Source organism: Pomacea canaliculata, linkage group LG10, assembly GCF_003073045.1.
Source record: "Pomacea canaliculata isolate SZHN2017 linkage group LG10, ASM307304v1, whole genome shotgun sequence".
NCBI classification, from domain to species: Eukaryota; Metazoa; Mollusca; class Gastropoda; order Architaenioglossa; family Ampullariidae; genus Pomacea; species Pomacea canaliculata.
Genome location: NC_037599.1, coordinates 16,300,186 through 16,323,496, shown reverse-complemented (window position 1 = coordinate 16,323,496; position 23,311 = coordinate 16,300,186). Strand labels below are relative to the sequence as shown.

Below are 23,311 nucleotides of genomic sequence, written 5' to 3'. Positions count from 1 at the left end.
TCCGCCCCTTGTTTGTATCAACAATACATTGTAGACAATAGGTTATATGTTACTATCCTCGGTTTCAAGTCATTAGCCTGGGACAAAATAAAGCAAGGAATTGGTCACCGGTACACAAGTGCATCCAGTTTCCGGAATGGTGCTACAACTGTTTGTGTTATAAATGTTGACTTTCTGCGGGTTATTTCTTTCTTTGGCACTTGATGTTCTACATGCTGATTGTTAAACAATGTTAGTTCGGTGTCGTCAACAACATTTGAAGTCAACCTACATGTCAATTTGTGAGAAAAAGTTTAATTAAACTCAAACTTTGAAATTCGATGCTATCTTACTTCTGAGATAAAAAGAGGAAAGAGTGTGAGAGCTTAATCCATTTGATCTTACTTCTATTACGTGGGTTAAGCAAGAGAGAGGGAAAGAAAGATTAGAAACAAAAAAAGAGGGAGGGAGACAGAGATGGAGTTGAAAATTGAGAAATACAGAGAGAAGAAAAGGCAGGGAACAGTGGAAATCGTAAGCAAGTAAGCAGATACAGAAATCTTTGCACAACACAAGCCAACGTTTTTTCTGTGGGTACAAACAATAAAGTTAAACGCAAGCCATGACAAATACAACGTTATATAACAGTTTGAATTTGCGAACATGTAAATCCACGAAACATGATTGGGATTTAATAATCTTCTCAGTCTTTACTTTTATTTTTGCAGTTCAATACACCAGTTCTTGAATACTCGGAAAGTTTGTTAACTGCTTCAGTGACGATAAAGACTACATAAATAAACATCGTGTTTGCGGCAGAATACAGTGAATACACTACTATATAGCTACATGTAAAAAATACATGAAATTATAAATTTAGCAACATCTTCTCACTCTAGAACACACTGTACATAACAGTCGTCTTTGCGGCTGAAAATGTGTTGCTGCCACGCCCAGTATTTACTGAAGTTACACACCTAAGACAAGGGAAAGAATTGCGGTGATGACGCCAACAATGGCTGCAGCTATAATGACGTATAATGTCGTTTTGCTGTTTTTATTAGCAGTTTCGTAATCTTCTCTTTGATTGGCCTTTCGTGTCTGAAAAAATATCAAACAGTTAATCTTGATTTGTATCAAAAACGGTTGAATCATTTGTCTAATTATTTTTCATAAAAACTCCCTTTTTCCATCTAGAAAATGACTTCATGCACCTAAAGAGGCCAAGGACATGGGCAGCACAATTACAGATATGTTAGTTTACGTGGGAAAGGTGTCAGCTAGAGGAAGCTATGGGATCGTATGTTCATTTTGTCTATGGACAAAAACGACGTCACGCGTGTCCCATCTATCTGTACATGGTGATGTTTACAGTCCTATTTCTGGAGAAAATGAAACCATAATCTAGGATAGATCAAAATTCTCTCTCCTCGAAACAGTGTCGACGACGATTTGATGAGGATGATGATGCTTACCTTATAGGAAAATACGATGGCAATTATACCAAGAATTAGGTTTAAGAAGATACAGCTGAAGATCGCTAAGCACAAGTAGTCATCGGCAGGTTCCTGCTACTCGGATGGATTAAAGAAGTAAAAGGCATTGTTAAAAGCAATAGGAGACAAGCTGCTAAGCAAAAATAAATAAATGAGCAAAGTAGCTGAATTTCTATTTTACAGCAAGTTCATTTTTCCAACTAAGAGTTTCAAAAGATGTACACTGGTATGAAATAGCATCTCTGACATATTTTGTATCATCCTATGGCCTATTCTTTATGGTTTTTTTTAGTTTAATTGATAAACTAAACAGTCTATGCAATATTCTTCCAAATGAATAAATTTTTAATTTATGGGCTTCAATGCCTTCATCATTAAAATTTGTGAAGCACTTTATAACACATTTTTATTGTACTCCATCAAACGTCCCAGAAAATGTACTTCAAGGAGTAAATGCCGCGAGAAATATTGATGATACTACATTGTTGACGCATACAACCGAATATAATCGACAAAGGTACCCTAACACTCCCTCCCGTAATCAACTCACATCACGACGGGTCCATTAATTTTGTCTCAGTTGCCGAAAATTGTCTGTTACAAATGGCGCATTTGATATCAAAATCCTCTGCTAGCACAAATACCATGATTACTAACAAGTTGTCCACGGCTATAAATGCTGAAAGTCGTAAAAACGAAAAAAAGTCTTCTTACCCACGTCTCTGGATTATTCGAGTTATAACCTGCGGATGACGTATTCGCCACGTTATAGACGTATGGTGGTGGTGGTGGTAGTGGTGGTGGTGATGATGTTGGTGGTGGTGATGGTGGTGGTGGCGGTGGTGGTGGTGGAGAACTCATTGTGGTCACTCCTGGAGAGTATGTTGCACAGTTTGGCTGCACTGCCTATTAAACGGGATAAGGAGCATCCAAATCTGTGCAACAGGGACCACTCTAGTCAGCTTTTGAAGAGACCTGTATCGCGAAAACGAAAAGTGAGCATCAAGTACCTCAGCACTTACAAGTGATCTCAAAACGCGTGTACAAAATAAACAAAATTCTAGCTTCAAGACGGCCTTATTTCACCTGAGCACTTTAGCGATAGAGGCTACCGGTCGACTCGACCAATTCGTTCACATCCCGCAGACATCTCGTTCTTACAAGAATTTTCTATTCAGTATGATGTAACTGGTGGCTCGTTGCATGCAAAGTGATACATGGACATTTCCCACGAAACGAGGTTTTACATTAAAGACGACGTGTCTGCAGCCAGAAAGCACATGCGTAAATAGCAGCCAGAGGTTAGATGTGAACAAAGCTGGACCCTCCCCAAGAGAAATAATCCGCCTCTCCCTCCCTGTGAATATCTATATTCGCTAAGAAAATCCCATATTTTAAATAAAAGCAAAAAGCGTTACTAGTGTCACAACTCTGGTTTATATCGACTCGAATTCACTTTCTCTCCTACACACCTCCCCAACACCCTACCAAAAAAATGAATTTCGGGCTTGGTGTACACACGTACATCCTGCTTTGTGTGCGCGGAAATGTGTGAGTCAAAGACTATTTTGTGACATACTTATCGCAAAGCTGATGATTTGGTCAGATCGACGCTAGTCAGTGGAGGATATAATATCGGGTAGTGTGGGCCCCTCTGATAGCTGAACTGGATACTGGGAAGATATTCACATACAACTCGTGTGATCTTTATCTCTCCGTTCTTCTATTTCTCATCTCGCAAGAAATGTAACTAATCGGGGCTAGCAACGGATTCTACAAATAAATTGCAGGAGTAGGAGTATAGGAAATTGTAGAACGTAAATCCGTGTGTTTGGCCAGTCACCACCATAACCCTAACCCTACCTTAAAGCTGAACCCTTTCCCTTATTAACTGCGATCCTACTTGGATTCATTAGTGTAACGCTTGACAGTAGTTTCTAACAGGTTTCAAGCCGTACCTCAAGGCCGATTGTGTGAACCTTGCGCTGCTAGTCCTGTCGAGTTATGATGCAACCATCATCTCAACCATCGTTTATCAAAACATCAAGCAACGGCAACAAACTCAGTCGACGTGCTCACCTCCATTCCCACCTCTTGTCGCTCATGCTTCTAGAAACATGTCTGCGGACAAGATACGTCATTCTATAGTGACGTCAAAGGCATCGTATCGTCACAGCACGTGGTGAAGGACGTAATAATAACAATCAGAAGTAATAAAAATGAAAACAAATGGCGCATTTGTCTAGAGCCTCTTTATAGCATCAGCCAGACTGAAGGCCCATTGCATAGAGGCACGCGTGCACTCTTTATTCATAACTAAATTGAATCTACACACAGAGTGTTAATATGTCCGTGCCTCGGACAGACTACTATGGCCACATCGGCCACTTGATTATTGTCGGTCTTACAAGGGAGTCGCTGTACGTAGCCTGTAATGTGTCGTCACGGATGTTTCCTCTCTCTTCCAATCTTAGTAGTAAAGCTGATGATGGTGATATTGACCGTCGTTTGTCTGCCCATCGCGTATATGTGGTTCAGGACCACACGGTGAGTACCCCCCCCCCCTGCCCTCCAACTTCACGTGTCTTTGTGAACACGTGAGACAAGGAGTATGGTGCACCGCGTGCTGGAGGGCACCTTCATTTTTGTCAGCAACGCACCTTTAACAAAGGCTTAAAGTTTTGATATACTTTGCTTCTTCATCTCGTTTCATTTCTCTAAATAATCGTTGACAACCTCTTCATATTGTACAAATGGGGATATTATTGTTAAACTCGTGACTGTCAGAAAATGGTTTTAATCACACTTATAGAAAACGCTTTAGGCACCGACACTTTACCGAGCCACAGTTGTGTCCCAGATTTACAGGTTTTTAGTTTTTGGTACCAAGTCATACGGAAGTTCACTTTGATCGAAATGAAAGAACGAAAAGGAAAGGCCGAATGACCAGACATGGATGGAATCACTTGGACAGAATTTTTTATTGCATTCTGTTTTCTCCTACATAACATAATGCTCTCGGATGCAAAGCATACGGTTATCAATACATTATAAATGAAAGCTTACTTGATGTTTTATAATATTAGTCATTGTCATGACTCAATACGGTTATTTTACCCAAAACATTGTTCTTGTTTACACAGCAAATTAGTGTTGGTTATACTACACTGCACAGACCCACCAAGCCTGGAAGAAGTGACAGCAGCAGTCAAGACAATGAAGAGCGGCAAAGCACCAGGGGCAGATGGAATAACAGCAGAGATGTTGAAAGCAGATATAAATGTGACAGCTCCCAAGCTGACTGAAATCTTCAGGCAAATTTGGGAATCAGGGCAGCTCCCTGTTGCGTGGAAGACAGGGCTCATCTTCAAGTTACCCAAGAAAGGAGATCTTGGAGACTGCAATAATTGGAGGGGCATAACACTTCTTTCCCTCACCAGCAAGGTCTTCAGCAAGATTGTTTTGTCAAGACTGACGGCAACTCTTGAGAAAGACCTCCGACCACAGCAAGCGGGATTTCGCCCTGGGCGATCCTGCTCCGAACACATCTTCATTCTGCGACAGATTCTGGAGCAGAGCAACGAATGGAACACACCGCTGTACATCAATTTCATCGACCTGGAGAAGGCTTTTGACAGCATCCACCGCGAGTCCTTATGGAAGATCCTGAGGCATTACGGAGTCCCTGCAAAACTTGTTCAGGTCATTGCAATGCTGTACAGCGACTTCAAATCCCAGGTTGTCTGTGACACGGAGCTCACAGACCCCTTCAACGTCAGTACCGGGGTGGAGCAGGGCTGCATTCTGTCGCCGTTCCTCTTCATCCTGGCCATGGACTGGATCATGAAGACTTCCACCGACAGTGAGAGGAGAGGGATCAGATGGACCATGACTATGACAGCAACGACAGCGCTGGAAGACTTAGACTTTGCTGATGACATTGCCCTGCTGTCACACTGCCACCAAGACATGCAGGAAAAAACAAAGGCCTTCTCAGAAACAGCTGGAAACCTTGGCTTGAAGGTCAGTACAAAGAAAACGAAAAGTATGAGAGTGAACGCCAGAGTCCAAGACAGCATCAAACTAAATGGAGAAGAGATTGAGGAAGTTGAGAGTTTCTCCTATCTTGGGTCCAAAATGTCAAACACCGGGGATGCGGAGGTGGAGATTCGAGCCCGACTGGCGAAAGCCAGCCAGGCCTTCGCCTCACTCAGGAGCACATGGAAGGCAAAAAACATCAGCCAGAAGATCAAGCTGAGAATCTTCAAGTCAAATGTGATCAGCACCCTCCTTTACGGATCAGAATCTTGGAAGATGACCAAAACCATCAGTAACAAGCTTGACGTCTTCCAAAACAGATGCCTCAGGCGCATACTTAACATCTTTTGGCCAAATACCATCAGCAACGAAGAACTCCACCGAAGAACTGAAACCGAGTCCATCACCACGCAGGTTCAACGAAGGCGTTGGCGATGGATTGGACATGTGCTCCGCCAGCAGACAGCAGACCTTTCCAGAGTCGCCCTACGATGGACTCCAGACGGCCGAAGAAAACGAGGCCGCCCAAAGGAAACTTGGAGAAGAACAGTGGAAAGGGAGATGAAGGGAAAGGGCTGGACATGGGGTCACCTAGAGCGGGTTTCAGCCGATCGACATCGGTGGCGGACTCTGGTTGAGGCCTTATGTGCAACCTGATGCACGAAGAGGAATAGATATAGATAGATACTACACCACAACACTGTTATATTTGCTGTGAACACACTGAGTCTATAAATACACACCTTTCTTCTTCTTATTTCAGAAAGTTTAAATGTTCTAGACTTCCTCTGTAAATAAAATTTAGTCTTATATAATCAGCTCACCGTGAAGACTTTCTTCTGCAGGACTTCAGTCTTTTATCGATAAAAAATCTACTCACAGTCCAGGTGTAGGAGAAGCTTGGGTTTTGGGTGTGATAAGGGAAAGGTTTCAAGATGTGAAAGAAGAGAAAGACACACAAAGCATTCAAGTGCTGGAGTACACAATGTATACAATGCAAGTTCCGTCACCACCAACACAACTGTGTGAGGGAGGCAGACAATACCTTTATTGGCTGAATAATATATCGTCTGTTATCACCTAATATTGTCTTTTATACGACAATTTTAATAAGACTGTTACAATAAAACTCCAATGTCCATACACACAGAGTAAACCGCTCACGCGAAAGTCAGTTGATTAACAAAATCTCGTTTAAATTTCGTTTAGGAACCATTTGGTTCCTATTGTCTCAACCATTCGAGTTTTGTCTAAATTAATGAGAGTGAAAGCTTTGGGATGGTGGTTAAGATCAGTGTCACGGACGCCGGCTTTCACACGAACAACACACACACGACGTCTGTACGCGTTCTTTCATCACACAAAACAACGATTACCTGAGGCTATCAACATGATGTTAATAAGTAGCTGGAATGGTTTAGGATTAACAGATGACAAAACATAGGCATAAATAATAGCTCGCCTCTACACAATACTATATCGGTGACACACAGCGAACGATACATACAATGTTTATCTCCGGCCACTTCCCCGATCAATCACACTTAGTCAAATAACTCTTAATCTTTATTTCAACTCTGATCATCTATAAATGGAAAACACACAGTTCTGTTCGTCAACACAAAGTTTCAATTTTGTTATCTCATTTATAATCGCACCAGCAGTCGTGAGTGCTTCACTTACAGTTTCTTGTCGACACGAAGGCTACGGTACACACTGCTGAGTGTTTCACCGAAGGCGAAAGGATTAGATCTAGACGAATCCTCAATCAAAAGGGCGCTAACACAGCTGCTCGTACACAGAGAGAGAAAAAAAAAAACAAACAAAAACAAACCCTTGGCTAGGCAAGGAATTACTTCTGGCATCTACGCTCACATTAACACTTACACAACATACTCTCACTCTCATGTCCGCCAGTGCCGTCTGCTTCTTCTATATGTCGCTAGAGTGATCTCCCTTTTCTCTCTGACATTCTCACTCATTCATACGAGTTATTTACCCTTTCAGTTTACGAACAGCGAAGGGATTAGACCAGGGATGGCGAACCTTTTTCAGTCCGAGTGCCAATTATTTCAATTTCAAAGCAATAAAAATTGCTGCGTGCGAAGTCGGTCTACTTAATGACGCCGCTATAGAAACGAAGTGCTACAGCCAATAACCAGTAAGTTTGCTGCGCGGAAAAAATAAAGCTGCTTAGTATAAAATTATAAATTATAAAATAATACTTATTTATTCAACGTTATTATCCTGACATACAGATTTTGAAGTCTTGGGGCAGGCTATTACTTATGATAATTTGAAAATTTAAAAAATCCATCAGCGTCGTCGCGTGCCGCACAAAATCGTTTCACGTGCCACCTTGGGCACGCGTGCCATAGGTTCGCCATCCCTGGATTAGACTGACTTTAAAACAAGGAGGTACAGACTGATTCGTGATTATCACCTATCGTGACCGAGACTGTGAACATCCTACCAGTTGACAAGTTCAACCACCGTCGCCAGCAACAGAACAAGAACTTGGGGTGTCGAGTGCGATCACAGGAATCATATATAGAAGTTATTTTGACATAAATAAATGAATAAATAAAAAACCTACTGTTATTACTTTCCGGATAGAGTTTGTTTCCTCAGCTCTGAAATCCTAATAAGAATAATGATGGCGATATTTGAAAATGTAGTTCAGCTTTGTTTGTTAGGTCGACGAAACCTTAGGATTTCCTCAACTGTATTTACTGTATTTCAGACTAGAGTCTTTACTACTAAGGTATTGTGTTTAAATTACTGACCTTTTTCTACTAAAACCTGCAAATTGAGGCCCTGACATTACTGTCAATTTACCTGTCTAGGAGCATGGGCGTGTTTTTGTTTATCATTAATAAAGGGGTTTGAATTTAAAATAATTGTTTCTCCACACAACTTTTGACTGTCGACACTTTTAAATGCTTATTAGGGAAAAAAAGCTTTAAGGTGAAAAAAAACAGTCTTGAACTACTTTTTGAAAGTATAGATAGAATTCGTTATATTAATCAGTCTTGAGTCATGTGCATCTCAATGACTTTAGACCGGCGGCCTTAACATCGTTGGTCATGAAAGTATTTGAGACAATCATCAAAGCATTGATTCTTACAGCCGCTAAAAATCGTCTTGGTCCCTTGCAATTTGCATACCAGTCCAAGCGAGGTGTTGATGATGCTAAACTGTTTATCCTCCACACTTTAATCAAACACCTGGAGAATCCTCAAGCCCATGCTCGACTATTATTCGCTGATTTCTCTTCGGCCTTTAACACTATCCAGCCACATATCCTAGCTCGAAGACTCCTCGACGAGTTTTCCCTTGATCATCAGCTAGTGTCATGGATAATTCACTTTTTGGTCGACAGGCAGCAACGAGTTCTTGTCAATGGCACTTTTTCCGACTTAACCACCACATGCACCGGCTCACCTCAGGGATGTGTTCTATCCCCGCTTCTGTTTATCCTGTATACCAACAGTTGTCGCAGTAGTCATGAGGGTCACTATCTTGTCAAATTCTCTGATGACACTGCACTGCTGTCTCTCCTTAGCGGGCCGGTGCACACCCACGGTATTGCTTTGGAAGAATTCATTGTTTGGTGCGATGTCAACTTAATGTGAGTAAGACGAAGGAGATTGTCTTTGATTTCCGTCGGAATTCTCCACCGTGTCCCGTCTGTGTCATCCATGACAAGGAGGTGGAAATTGTTTCTGCTTTTAAATACCTGGGCACCATCTTCGATAGGCGACTTTGCTGGGATGTCAACACTCAATCTGTAGTGAAGAAGGCTCAACAACGCCTCTTCCTTCTCCGGAAGCTGAGGTCTTTCTCTGTCTCCCCCCCAATTTCTTCAGCTTTTTTACAGATCACATATAGAGAGCGTACTGTCCTTCTCGTTTATCTGTTTCTATAATAGTTTATCGGTGAAGGACAAGAGCAGCCTACATCGTGTGGTATCCACCTGCTCCAAAGTCGTTGGATCCACCCAGAGTTCTCTTCAGGATCTGTATAACAGGAGGACTCTTCTGAAAGTTTCTGCCATCCTTCGTGATGACAGGCATGCTCTGTCGAGTGAACTTGTCCAGCTCCCATCAGGTCGCCGATATAGTGTGCCTGCATGCAGGACAAACCGACTGCGGCTGTCTTTTGTTGCTTCAGCCGTCAGACTTTTGAATGGATTATGAATGTGATGTGCATGCGATCATGTATGGCTCTAATCGAGCTGGTATGAATGACTGCAACACGAATGCCTGTGGGTTTAATATATATAATCGAGCTGCAACTGAATTGGCCTCTAGGGATCAATAAAGTATTCTCTTATCTTATCTTATGTTATGTTATCAATCGAAATGCAATCTAAAGGGAAGCAATCTTTGCTGTCTGCTTGTAAAGTCTTACCAGCATGCTCTCCCTTGTTATGCACCTGTAGTACTCTCCATTCGGATGCTGTCCTTGTCAGTGTCAGTGTCACTGGTCACGCGAGGTACATCCTTGGAAGAATCACTCTTCATGTCTACAGCTGGTTCATTCACTGCTCTCTGACTAATTGTTTTGTCAACCCCTTGTTTGAATCAACAATACATTGTAGACAATAGGTTATATGTTACTATCCTCGGTTTCAAGTCATTGGCCTGGGACAAAATAAAGCAAGGAATTGGTCACCGGTAAACTAGTGCATCAATTGGCTGGAATGCTGTTACAGCTGTTTGTGTAATAAATGCTGACTATCTGAGGGTTATATCTTTCTTTGTGCACGTGATGTTCTACTTGCTGATTGTTAAACAATATTAGTTCGATGTCGTCTACCACATTCTTATTTATTGGTATTTGAATTGAACATACATCTTAATGTGTAAGATAAAGTCAAATTATGCTCAAACTTTGAAATTCGATGATATCTAACTTCTGAGACAGAGAGAGGAAAGAGAGAGGGAGCTGAATCCAGTTTTATCTTACTTCTATTACCTGGTTAAGCAAAAGAGAGAGAGAGTGAAAGATGAAAAAAGAAAAAAAAAACAAAGAGGGAGGAAGACAGAGATGGAATTGAAGATTGAGAAAGACAGAGAGAAGAACAGCAGGGAACAGTGGAAATCTTAAGCAAGTAAACAGATACAGAAATCTCTGCACACCACAACCTAACGTGTTTATGAGTCTACAAACGATACAGTTAAATGCAAGCATGTAATACCACAAAACATGATTGGGATTTAATAATCTTCTCAGTCTTTAATTTTTTTTTTTTTTTTTTTGCAGTTCACTATACCAGTTCTTGAATACTCGGAAGTTTCGTTAACTGTTTTCGTGACAATAAAGACTGCATAAATAAATAAACATCGTGTTTGCAGCAGAATACAGTGAATACACTAGTATAAAGCTATATGTATAATATATATATAAAGTTATAACGTTAGCAGCATCTCCTCACTCTAGAACACACTGTACATAACAGTCCTCTTTGGGGCTGAAAATGTGTTGCTGCCACGCCCAGTATTTACTGAAGTTACACACCTAAGACAAGGGAAAGAATTGCGGTGATGACGCCAACAATGGCTGCAGCTATAATGACGTATAATGTCGTTTTGCTGTTTTTATTAGCAGTTTCGTAATCTTCTCTTTGATTGGCCTTTCGTGTCTGAAAAAATATCAAACAGTTAATCTTGATTTGTAACAAAAACGATTGAATCATTTGTCTAATTATTTTTCATAAAAACTCCCTTTTTTCATCTAGAAAATGACTTCATGCACCTAAAGAGGCCAAGGACATGGGCAGCACAATTACAGATATGTTAGTTTACGTGGGAAAGGTTTCAGCTAGAGGGAGCTATGGAGCGTATGTTCATTTTGTCTATGGACAAAAACAACGTCACGCGTGTCCCATCTATCTGTACATGGTGATGTTTACAGTCCTATTTCTGGAGAAAATGAAACCATAATCTAGGTTAGCTCAAAATTCTCTCTCCTTAAAACAGTGTCGACGACGATTTGATGAGGATGATGATGCTTACCTTATAGGAAAATACGATGGCAATTATACCAAGAATTAGGTTTAAGAAGATACAGCTGAAGATCGCTAAGCACAAGTAGTCATCTGCAGGTTCCCGCTCCTCGGATGGATTGAACAAGTAAAAGGCATTGTTATAAGCAATAGAAAAAAAACAAACTGCAAAGCGTCAATAAATAAATGAGCAAGGTAACTGAATTTCTATTTTACAGCAAGTTCATTTGTCCAACTAAGAGTTTCAAAAGATGTACACTTGTATTAAATAGCATCTTTGAAATGTTTTGTATTATCCTATGGTCTAATCTTTATGTTGTTTTGTTTAATACATAAACTAAACAGTCTATGCAATATTCTTCCAAATGAATAAATTCTATATTAAACAAATTATGTCATTTTTAATTGTTAGCTACATTTACATACTTGTGGATAATTATTAGTGTAGGAAATATAATAATAATCATCATAATAATCATCATATTAATCATAATAATAATCACAATAATAATCATAATAATCCCCGTCTTGATTTATGTTCTTAAAGCCTTCATCATTATTTTTATTGTACTCCAACAACCGTCCAGGTAAAGGCACAAGAAAAAAAATGCGGCGAGACATATTGATGACACTATATTGTTGATGCATTCACCCGAAAATAATCTACAACTTTACCCTAACACCCCCTCCCCTAATCAAAACACATCCCGAAGGATCCATTAATTCTCAGTTGCCGAAAATTGTTTGTTACAAATGGCGCATTTGATATAAAAATCCTCTGCTAGCACAAATACCCTGATTACTAACAAGTTGTCCACGGCTATAAACGCTGAAAGTCGTAAAAACGAAAAAAAAAAAAAGTCTTCGTACCCTAGGTCCTGGAATTATCACCATCGTCTGTGGACTATCCGAGTTATAACCTGGAGGTGGCGGACTCGGTGGTGGTTGTGGAGGAGAACTCATTGTGGTCACTCCTGGAGAGTATGTTGCATAGTTTGGCTGCGCTGCCTGTTCAACGGGATAAGGAGCATCCAAATCTGTGCCACAGGGATCATTCTTGTCATCTTTTGAAGAGACCTGTATCGCGAAAACGAAAAGTAACCATCAAGTACTTCAGCACTTACAAGTGATCTCAAAATGCGTGTACAAAATAAACAAAACTCTAGCTTCAAGACGGCTTTATTTCACCTGAGCACTTTAGCAATAGAGACTCATGATCGACTCGACCAGTTCATTCTCAGCCCGCAGACATCTCGAATAACAAGAATTTTCTATTCAGTATTATGCAATTGGTGGCTCGTAGCATGCAAGTTGATACATGGACATTTCCCACGAAACGAGGTTTTATATTAAAGAGACCACTTGTCTGCAGCCAGAAAGCACATGCGTAAATAGCATTTTAAATAAAAGAGGAAAACGTTTACAGTGTTAGAATTCTTGTTTATATCGGCTCAAATCCACTTTCTCTCCTACACACCTCCCCCTCCCCCCACAAAAAAGTGAATTTCGTGCTTAGTGTACTCATTCTTCTCTTTCTCATCTCATAAGAAATGTGACTAACCGGGGCTAGGAACGGAGGCTACACACAAGTTGCAGGAGTAGGAGTGACGAAAATCGTAGGACGTCACTCCGTGTGTTTGGCCAGTCACCACCATAACCCTAACCCTGGCTTAAAGCTGAACCCTTTCCCTTATTAACTGCGATGCTTCTTGGATTCATTAGTGTAACGCCTGACAGTAGTTTCTAACAAGTGTCAAGCCGTACCTCAAGGCTCATTGTATGAACCTTGCGCTGCTAGTCCTGTCGAGGAATGTTGCAACTATCATCTCAGCCATCGTTTATCCAAACATCAAGCAGCGGCAACAAACTCAGTCGACGTGCTCACCTCCATTCCCACCTCTTGGCGCTCGTGCTTCTAGAAACATGTCTGCGGACAAGATACGTCATTTTCTAGTGACGTCAAAGGCATCGTATCGTCACAGCACGTGGAAAAGGACGTATTTTGTACTGATGAGGAAACGATACAGCACGTGCACATACACCTCGTGTTTTACACGTGCTCTTCTACTCTACAAACAACAAAACGTCTGCACGGGGGTTTCCACTTGTGTTATATTGTGTTCGCGCAACACATGGAATGTTTAATTATAATTCTGTTTTAGCTTCTGATTTTCCTGATTTTTTGGGTAATATTTTCTGCTCTAGACAGTACACACACACATATACATATTTAGTAATAATTTACAAAATAAACAGTGAAATCTTAGCCCTAAAGATAAGGTCTTATTAAACATTAATGCTGCAAATAACATTACCTTGTACTATTCACACTTCTTCCAGTCTCACAAGTTCTGGGTCCTGTAGACATCTGCTTGCAGCTAAACGTCTTAATTAACTTTTTTCAAAACGAAGAAAGACCACATGACAACTGGCCACCGGCATGGTTTCCGTGGGTTGAGGTGTTTAATACCTCGAAGTGACGTTCCGTTTCTGCTGTAGTGTGTGAGACAACGTGAATTAGCAAAATTTTGAAGGTAATTATGTATTGCTTCTGACACCTTGGTTAAACAAGAGAGAGAGGGGCGGGGAACACCTGAGGTCGTAAGCAAATAAGCACAAACAGACATTTTTGCACAACAGAAACCAGCGTGTTTTGTGGATGTGAAAACAATGCAGGTCACAACATAAATACAGCGTTTTAAACCAAATTATCTTGCAAATGTGTGTATACACGAAACACGACTGGGACTGAATAAACTTCTGCCTTTAATATTTATATTGCAGGCTACTATATGTGCATCAGTGAGAATAACAAGAACAAAATAAGTGAACACTGAGTATCACTAACATACAATGAAGGCACTGCACACAAAGTTATGGAAACACTCTCTTCCCACTACCGAAGACACTGCACATAACAGTCCTGTTAGTGTCCCATATTTCTTCGCTGCTGTCTCGCCTAGGATGTACCACCCGGAAGATAGACGCCGATGAGTATGTATGTTACTATGCCACAAATGATTGAAGCGGCCATGAACATTCTGGTCATCCTGCTGTAAGTAGTAGCAGCTTCGAAATCTTTCTTCTCACATGCCAGCATTGTCTGAAAAGTATGTCCACCAGTTATTTTTGAGCTGTAACGCTCTAGAAGGTTGCAATTATTTTTACTCTAATGAATGGACACAGCTTATTAGCTGGATGAATACATCTTTCCGTTCTCAACAAACAACACGCGTAGGAAGAGGCCATGCACCCTGACCTCATGATTGCATGTAGATACGTCTACCTCGTCATGGTTTCAGTAGGAGATCTAGGACCTTACATTAATTCGGCTTTGTCCTTATGTGGACACGCTTAAGAGGACATGCTATTTCGTTCTTTTTATAATAACGTTTGTCATCATGTAGCATAACAATGTTAAACTATGCATCTTGATTGCCTCAAAATCTTTTCTTCCAATGCTAATGACGCTTACAACGACGACGACGATGATGGTATATTAAATGGTCTCTTGTTGAACTTTTGTGATATGAATAAGACGGAAAAAGTATAATCACTTGGACTCAGTCAATTCAAACAATGTAAGGACTGCTTACCTGATATGAGCATACGATGGCAAAGATGCCAACAGGGAGAAAAAAGAGGGCAGAGAGGACAGCATAGGCGAAGTAGTCTCTAGTTTCGGCTTCCTCCTGCTATGTAGATGGATTAAGCAAAATAAAAGTCATTGCTATAAGTAGAGGTAGACAAGTTGCAAAGAAAATACACACAGAAATAACAGAATTTTTGTTTTATAGAAAGTTCATTTGTTCCACACAGTGTTACTAGAATCTATTCTTAATGTCTATTAAATCGCATCTCTGAAATGTTTTTGTATTATTCTATGCTGTTTTTATTTTTCAACACCACCAAAATGATTTTGTTCAACGTACAAATCTCTAAAAGTCTTGACTAGATTCTTCCAAAAGAGATGAATTGTGTTTTGAAGCTAGTGTACAAGCGTATTACTATGAAGATAATGTATCCACCCAAAAGTTATCCTCACATTGTTGCACTTGCACATAATTATTATGAACCCAAAGCCCGCATCTGTAAAAGTTCAAAAGAATTTTTTTATCGTTGTATTGTAGTCCACCAACCGTCTACTGAAATGAAGTAAAAGTTAGGACAGATAATTATGAATGCATTTAACAGTTAGGACAAATAATAACGAATGTATTTACCCGAAAATAATCTACAATCTTACTATTACCCCCAATCAGCTTACAACAATACGTCCAGACCGGTCCGTCAATGTTGTCTCAGTTGCCGCAAATAATCTGTTACAAACTCTTTGCTACACACTGTTACACAGCACAGTTTACATCAAAAACCTCTTCTTACACAGTTACACTAATTCTACAGGGCTACACATTCTGAAACTCGTAAAACAGAGATGTGTCATACCAAAACGACACTCTCATTAGAAGAGTGTGAATCCTTCGGTAATTCAATCGGTAGTGGATCCTTCGGTAATTCAATCGGTGGTGGATCCTTTACGCATGGACACGAATGTGATGATCTCATCGGGTTAAAATCCGTGAGCGGTGGGTCCATCGGTGGTTGATCCTTCAGGTATGGATCCGTTGGTGGTTGTCCTTTCGGGTATTGAACAGTGGGTGGTTGTTCCAGCGATGACGATTCAGATGAAGAAGACATGATGCTGTTCGCCATCGCTTCCTGTTGAACGGGATAAGGAGCACCAAAAGTTGTGTGACAGGATCCACCGCTGCCACCTTCAGAAGATCCCTTGTTCACTAAAAAGAAATCAAGTGCTTTAGCGCTTCCCAGCGACCCCAGAACGTGTGAACCACATTAACGAAGAGGATCTATATTTCTCCCGCACACCGGCTCCTTAGCTATAAAAAGGTAGTCTGGTAGCTTTATTTTCTCGGTGGAGTGTGAGGTGTATAAACCACATTTAGGGGCCAGATTTTTAAGAGCACCGTCCCTCTCTCATCTTTTTCGTAGTCCTCACTGTTGTTAGATTTAGATACCCATGTAGCTGTCTGGAAGATATCACATCGGCTAGTGAGGCTGTATACTGGTTTATTTGTGAGCCACGAGAAGATAATCGCACACAACGGTTATGCTTTTTTCCTTTCCACACTTCTCTCCCTTTCTCTGAGAAACATCCGTAAAGGAATTCAAGATTATATTTGCTATGAGCATCTCTGTCTTTGTTGTTCAACTTGCAACAAATTTGACTTACCGGGGTCAGCAGCGAAGACCCCCTTGCATCAATCCAACGGCAAAAATGAAGCAGAAGTTAGGGAAATGTTGAAACAACATCTCGTCGTCTTCGCCCAGTCAATACCATAACCCTAGTCCTAACTTCACATCAAACCTTTTTCTAAACTACAATCATTTATTTACTCATTTGTACAACGTCTCAAAGTAAATTCCGCATTCTGTTTCAATTCCGCTGCTAGTCCCGATGAATCAAATTTGTTCCATTGTCTCAGCCATCGTTTATCAAAACATCAAGCAGCGGCGACATGCTCAGTAGAGTTGCTCGCCTCCATTCTTACCTTTTGTTGCTCATGCTTCTAGAAACATGTCTGCGGGAAGGATACGTCATTCTCTGGTGACGTCAAAGGCATTGTATCGTCATCGCACGTGGTCAAGGTCTGATGCTGGTGCGGGGAGGTGGTAACTGTGTGTGTGTGTGTGGGGGGGGGATGTAAGTGTTTTCACAGACTGTCTACCTGAGAGAGTGATGGATGATGTCTCATTTGAAGCCAGTACTTTCGAGGTGAACTGGGTTTAAAGTGTAAAACTAGTCCTTGTTTGGAGAGGCACCTGACTGTGATTTTTCATCCAACAAACTTCTATATTCCTTTTAAAAAGTTAGGTTCAACTGTGCTATACTCTTCAAAGAAAATTCAGTTTCAATTTTTTAAAACAATAGACTAGGATTTTTGTGTTGTTGCTTTCGATTTCCATTCCTCAGGTACATGGCTCCTGCTTCCGACGACAGAAAGAGTAAGTTAGCCACTAAGTACATATACGACAGAATCCTTGCGCTTAGTACAGTTACGTAAACATTCTCACCACATGCACATTCCAGCATAAGTAAGGAGCTTAGCTAGAAAGCTGCTTAGAGTTGAATTTTCCTTTCTCCTTTTAAGATTGTCCAGGTCACAGAGATCTAGGATGTCGTTCGTGACCCAGGGCTGTTTTTTTCTTCATTTCTAGAACTTCTTGGGCTGTTGACAGTGGCAACTTTGATGGTTTCAGCAAGGGTGTTTACGTCATGGTCCAGCAAAAATAAATGATGATTTCTCCGACCACATCCCTATTGTCGAGGACGCCCGCCCAACTGCACCAGACCTTATGGCCGTAGTCAGATGCTGTCCCCCAATCCTAGTAATGTAACACCTGCCAGTTCCACCATGTCCCACCGGTACTGTTCAAGTTTCACTTTTCCACAATAATGTATAATGAGGACGTTGCACGTATCAATGGATGATCCTTTTCTCATCGTAATATCTGCTTTTGTTCCATAAGCAGAATTTTTGTTGTCCCGACCCTCCAGCCAGCAGGTTGTGTGGTCGGTGTTGATTCAGGCCTCGACTGATTCAGCATTGTTTTCAAATATGCAGCAAATATTTATGGTCCCGTCTCTGAGCTTCTACACTTGGTGGCAATTATCTCTCTGGAAACGAAACGCACCAACTTCACGTTTTCTCCAGTCGTACACATTTGTACACACTAGTACACACGAACACAAAACTACGACAGTTAACTATTGCATTGCCGCTAACCTCACAGACATTTTGTAATGAGAGAGTAGGTTTTTAGATGGCAGTTCATTCCAAGCGAGTGCAATTCCACAAATACCAAAAAAAAAAAAAAAAATGACCCAAGATGAATTCATTAAACGCGAGTATTTTGAACAAGAATATACGGCCGATTGAATTAACTTTCTTGTTTATTTGTGATTGCAGGTCATTAAGTCAGTTAATCAGATGCTTAGTCAGTGGGTCAACGACCACGGCCGACTCAGCGGTCAGTTGTAGGACCCATGCAAGTATTGCACATAAAATCATGGAGATTGCGCCATCTTCTGCTTCCTCCAGCCAGTACGTAACAGTTTTCACGGCTTTTGTGTTTTCTCCATCACTGTCACATTCGGCGACTAGAGAATATTCCTAAATACCAGAAACAGGAGCACAAAGGTGTTGAGCATGCTGACGCCGCCAATGATTGTGGTGACGATTAAATATTTGGTCATCTTGCTGTATTCAGCAGAGGCTGCATAGTCATTTCTCCTATTTGCTTGTTTCGTCTGCAGACAAACCAACGTGTTCAACGATTACTCCGTTCACTGGAACTCAGTGTCATTCAGTTGTCAGTGACCGGGACAGTTATAGAATGTTATGTGAAAATATTTGGAAAAAGAATTTATTTTCCCCAAAATTTAAGCGACGTTCACTTGCACCGTGCAATGTCTGGCTTACTTTGCATGGCTTAACTTTAATATTTATTCAAACACACACACATCTGATTTATGGATAATTTTTAGGATTGAAGTATGTGAGTACTTTACGACACACCCTGTTACGTATGTGTGTGCTTATATGTATGAAAGAGCACAATGTATACCACATAAGTGGATGTGCAACTGTATTAGGTTTAGTAATATCTTGAAGTCTTGTGTTATTTTTGCTGTTGTGCTTAATATCAGTGTGAACGTGTGGACTATTCTCAGTCAATGTGGGTTCTTATGATTCATTTATTTTACTGGGACAATCAGTTTAGGAATATTTGATTATTTCTTTAAAGGATTATTAGTACGCGAATTTTAGAAATCCTTTTGTTTTTGTTTTTTTTGTTTAATTTTTTAATATTTGTAATGCAAAACTAAGTGCAAGATAATTGCTGTCCAAGATACTATCTCTCAGAGCCCTGGAGAATGCCTTCCACATCCATTTTCCAGAAGCACGCCTACACACACCATGTTCAGAAAGAGGTCAACAAAGCAGATGCCAGGATTGTATACGTTACATTGTAAAGACCCCAGCCAGTGGGAGAGATGGAATCATGTGGAGGTAGGGCATCAGTGTACAAAGGTGACACCACGAGTTTGTTCATGGTGATATTTGTAGGCGTGTATGTGGAGAACGAAATGGGAGTGGGAATATTCAGCAAGGCATTGGGGATAAAATATCCTGCGTTTTACACAGACACTAAAGGGAAAACATTCACCCCGCTAGTGCTTTAAAGCTTGTTGATCGAAGGGTTGCGTACACTTTCTTTGGACTAAGGTTAGGTCTAGGATTCAAGTTAGAGATACCGTTCACGTTAAGGTGAATTTACATAACTATAAAAGTAAGATGGGATTCGACAATGGTCCTGGAGGTGATTGGCATTAATATTGTTCTTCTGTTTCGATCTATAGGAGGATATATAGTTGAAGAACATTCTCATTTTCCTTACAGTTTGGTTGGCTCATGATCGCTTTTCGTCCGATCATTCTTGGAAAAAAAAACAATTCGCACAAAGCATAAGTACTTTATAAAAGGAAATATTACTGACCGTGACGACGACGACGACGACGACGATGACGATCGTAAATTTCATAGTATATTTCAGAATGCACTGTCTTCGTGTCACTAATAACAGAATGGGTTCTGGCAACGATGGGCTTCATACACCTGCTTTCGGTATATCGGTACAATAATGTCGCTTACCTTATATGCGTATATTATGGCGCAGAGTCCTACTGGCCACAACCAAAAACAGCAGAGACAGCACAAGATGGAGCACAGCATGTTGTCTGGAGGTTGGTTTTCTTCAGCCCTGACGTGATGACTATGCTGATGGTACTGGGAAACATATGTAAAGAAACAATAACCACTTTAACAAAAAAATCACCTACGCCAGCTAAGCCCTAATTCCGTTCAATCTGTACACAAAGCCAATTTCATCTTGCATCCATTCTCACCATGTTTCTCATCAATCATATGCTGACGACATAAACTGTACTGCTCCACTCCACCGGTCGAGTCTCACTATGCTACCAACACCATAGAAGTCTGTATTAGCGAAGTCAATGGCTGGATGGTAATAAACGAACTTAACCTCAATGGTGATAAAACAGAAACCCTTCTATGTTCGATACGCGGCAAACACCTGCATCATGATCGCAACTGCGACACCAGAAATGACCAGAATGAACGCGGTAAAGATTGTGTATGTCACGTGACAGTCGAATTAGATATAGATCAATTTAACATAAGGATGAATGCATATTAAAGCAAACTACCTCCATCGATGTCAATCTCTTATATCTAAGTCAGTAACCGTCCAGTCCATCGTCAATCAAAAAAGAAATAAAAAACAACGACACAGATTTTCTTGGGTTTTGTTTCGGTTGTCAAAGCGCATTAGCACCAAGCGTCATTTATTACTAAATCTCCTCGCTAGCATAAATATGTTCAATGACAATAAGAGCTCAACCATTATAAATGTCTTCCCTAAGACAAAGTTATCAAGCGCTACAAATGCCGCATTTGACGAAAAAGTGTGAAATTTCCTACCAAAACAGTGAACACCATCGTATGAGTTCCTCTAACTTGGTTGTCCCTCACTGGATCCCCTGTTGTTGCTGGCACCATCATTGGCGATGCTCCTTGATGAATGTGACAAGCACCATCCACGCTTGCGTCAACTGGATGGCCGCTGCCCTGCTGGAAAGGTCTCTAAAACGAAAAGTGACTATAAAGTGCTTAAGCCTTTAGACCGATGTCAGCATGCAGTTTGCCAAACAGTTGAAAGAGACGGTCATAAATTTTTACTGGATGCTGGCTCCTTAGTGATACCTTACTTTCGATTCACTGTCCGACACGAGATCTACTGAATTTATTATTATTTAGTAGGAAAGTGCTTCCACCTTGAGGTGATTTTGCGCTATGGGGGAGAGGAAGGGAGGGTAAAGAAACCGAAGTACCCAGAGAAAATCCCCGACACCCAGCCCTGCGGACAGGTGTCACGTAGGGAGAGTATCACGAGACGAGATCTGAACCCTGAGTTTCTCACTGCAGTGGTGACAAGCGAGTGTTTTAACCACTTCACTACCTGGCGCCCTTTTGAAGAGTTTCGTATACAGTGTAATAGGTGGCATAGCTCAAAGGTTTTGCAGAAAGTTGTTTGCAAAGTCATTTGTTTGTTTAAACCAATAACCTGACGTCACTGGTCATACACTTCCACTGTTGTTAAACACCAACGTTAGCATTCAATTTATGGCTTTTTAACGATTATTTAGTAAAGAAATATGGCCGCTTTCAAACTTAATAGAAGTGAATTATTCTCACTGCGAAATATAATCGCAGGCAATACTCTATCTTGTACACACACACACTATCTCTCCCTCTCTCCAGTTCTTTCTCTCAAAATTCGCTTAGAATTTGTAATTCGTTCCTCTTGGTGTCAACATCATTCTGTCAATAAGCTGGAGCTCACTACAGGCACTCACCTCCATAATATTTCACTCTCGTCGTTCATGTTCTTGGAAACACGTCAGTTCCGGGAAGAAAATGAAACATCATTTTTTTGTGACGTCAAATGCAATGCATCATCAGTCCACAGGGTCAAGGACATTTCTGAGTCCGGATGGAGGCTGGGAGGAAGGTAGCTATGGCTGACCCAAGCGTTGGCAGAGATTGTCACATGAAGGATATTTTAATGACCATACCTCCTTTAGAACAACTTGAAATCTTGTTTTAAAAATTGGTTCCCCGGATGTTGTTACCAGACGCCTTGCAACTTTTGTTCTCCTATAAAAATTATTTAAAAAATTTAGGATGAGCTATAGTAGGACCGAGGTATTGACGATAATAATCACGATGACGACCCAATGATGATGATGCTGTTGATGAATTTGATACCGATGGACTGGTCAAGCAGCTCAAATAATATGCCAAAACATAAGATTTGATAAGTTTACCTGTCAATGACAATTTTCCTTCAAATTTAAAATCCCAGTTCTAAGAGTAAACCATTTAAGAAAAGCTTGAAATACTCAGAGTGCGTCCAGCAGATATTGTCTACAGAAAACACACGCGTGCACACATCCTAACCTTTCTCTAGGTTTAAGCCCCCCATTTATCTGTCTCTATCCCCCAATGATACTGTCTCTAAATTTCCATTTTCTTTGTAAGTCCTCATAATTTATTACAGAACGAAGACTTGCTTCTGTAAAGGTTCGGACACACGACCAAAAAAAAAAAAAAAAAAAAAAAAAAAAAAATTGGCAAACCTGTTTTTTTCGAAAACAGCGGTTTGCCAATCCCGCTTGCAAGCTGTTTTACAAACTGGTTTTTGGGGCTGCTAGTAACACAGCCAGCGTTTAAGTGCACCTTTTGGGAAACTCGGTGCGCAACTAGCTGACGGCAGAGTTTATGGATTATGAGCTGCTCATGTTAGTGTATACATAGTGTATATATCAAACTCTGGCTGCTTTCTTCAAATCTCCAAAACAAGTGGCCAGATACTGCCTGTCGGGTTCGAAGCTTGTTTCTTCTAGTCTTTTGCGAGAAAATAAAGTTCGTGGGACATAATTCATGATCCGTTAAAAACAATTCACTTAAGTGAATGGTTTGATGTTAAGTCAAGTTATCGAGCGGCCATGAAAACCATGTTGAAAAACTGAAAACCGACTCGAAATTTCTAAAAACCGGCTCGAAATTTTAGAATGGGTTTTAAAACGGCAAACATGCTGCAAGCAAGAGCTAAACAGGTTTGC

General features: G+C 40.7%; 3 protein-coding genes across 5 annotated transcripts in view; all 3 read right to left on the bottom strand.

Annotated features, from left to right (window-relative positions):
• Positions 1-663: 663 nt before the first annotated feature.
• On the bottom strand, positions 664-3,641 carry LOC112573533 (protein enabled homolog). Of its 3 annotated transcripts, none has more exons than XM_025254002.1 (4): positions 3,555-3,641; positions 2,190-2,450; positions 1,455-1,550; positions 664-1,080 (listed from the first exon to the last, which is right to left on the bottom strand). In XM_025254002.1, exons 2-4 carry the CDS (start codon positions 2,334-2,336, stop codon positions 949-951), a joined length of 375 nt encoding a protein of 124 aa, XP_025109787.1. In that variant the 5' UTR covers positions 2,337-2,450; positions 3,555-3,641; the 3' UTR covers positions 664-948. The 3 variants fall into 3 exon arrangements, with proteins under 3 accessions (XP_025109787.1, XP_025109785.1, XP_025109786.1); XM_025254000.1 differs by having other exon boundaries at positions 3,434-3,618; XM_025254001.1 differs by lacking the exon at positions 3,555-3,641 and adding an exon at positions 2,562-2,629.
• A 6,915-nt stretch (positions 3,642-10,556) lies between these two features.
• Positions 10,557-13,461, bottom strand: LOC112573532. The gene is made up of 4 exons (XM_025253998.1): positions 13,288-13,461; positions 12,394-12,600; positions 11,534-11,632; positions 10,557-11,160 (listed from the first exon to the last, which is right to left on the bottom strand). Exons 1-4 carry the CDS (start codon positions 13,297-13,299, stop codon positions 11,029-11,031), a joined length of 450 nt encoding a protein of 149 aa, XP_025109783.1. The 5' UTR covers positions 13,300-13,461; the 3' UTR covers positions 10,557-11,028.
• Positions 13,462-14,269: 808 nt separating this feature from the next.
• Positions 14,270-23,311, bottom strand: part of LOC112573377 (regulator of G-protein signaling 19-like) — a 112,051-nt gene continuing 103,009 nt past the window's right edge. Inside the window, exons 1-4 of the mRNA XM_025253680.1 lie at positions 16,775-17,087; positions 15,970-16,319; positions 15,120-15,218; positions 14,270-14,626 (exon numbers count right to left, since the gene is read on the bottom strand). Of these exons, the coding sequence (XP_025109465.1) occupies positions 14,483-14,626; positions 15,120-15,218; positions 15,970-16,236 (510 nt within the window). The 5' untranslated portion in view covers positions 16,237-16,319; positions 16,775-17,087 and the 3' untranslated portion in view covers positions 14,270-14,482. Of the gene's footprint in view, positions 14,627-15,119; positions 15,219-15,969; positions 16,320-16,774 lie in introns of the transcript that reaches the window.

Bases quoted from the DNA above. Each gene is read 5' to 3' on its own strand.
- LOC112573533 (XM_025254002.1), bottom strand. From the start codon at position 2,336: ATGAGTTCTCCACCACCACCACCGCCACCACCACCATCACCACCACCA. The intron at 1,551-2,189 runs GTAAGAAGACTT...CCATCCGAGTAG, and splicing joins CGAATAATCCAGAGACGTGG to CAGGAACCTGCCGATGACTA. The intron at 1,081-1,454 runs GTAAGCATCATC...ATATTTTTTCAG, and splicing joins CCATCGTATTTTCCTATAAG to ACACGAAAGGCCAATCAAAG.
- LOC112573532 (XM_025253998.1), bottom strand. The intron at 11,633-12,393 runs GTACGAAGACTT...AATCCATCCGAG, and splicing joins TGATAATTCCAGGACCTAGG to GAGCGGGAACCTGCAGATGA. The intron at 11,161-11,533 runs GTAAGCATCATC...ATATTTTTTCAG, and splicing joins CCATCGTATTTTCCTATAAG to ACACGAAAGGCCAATCAAAG.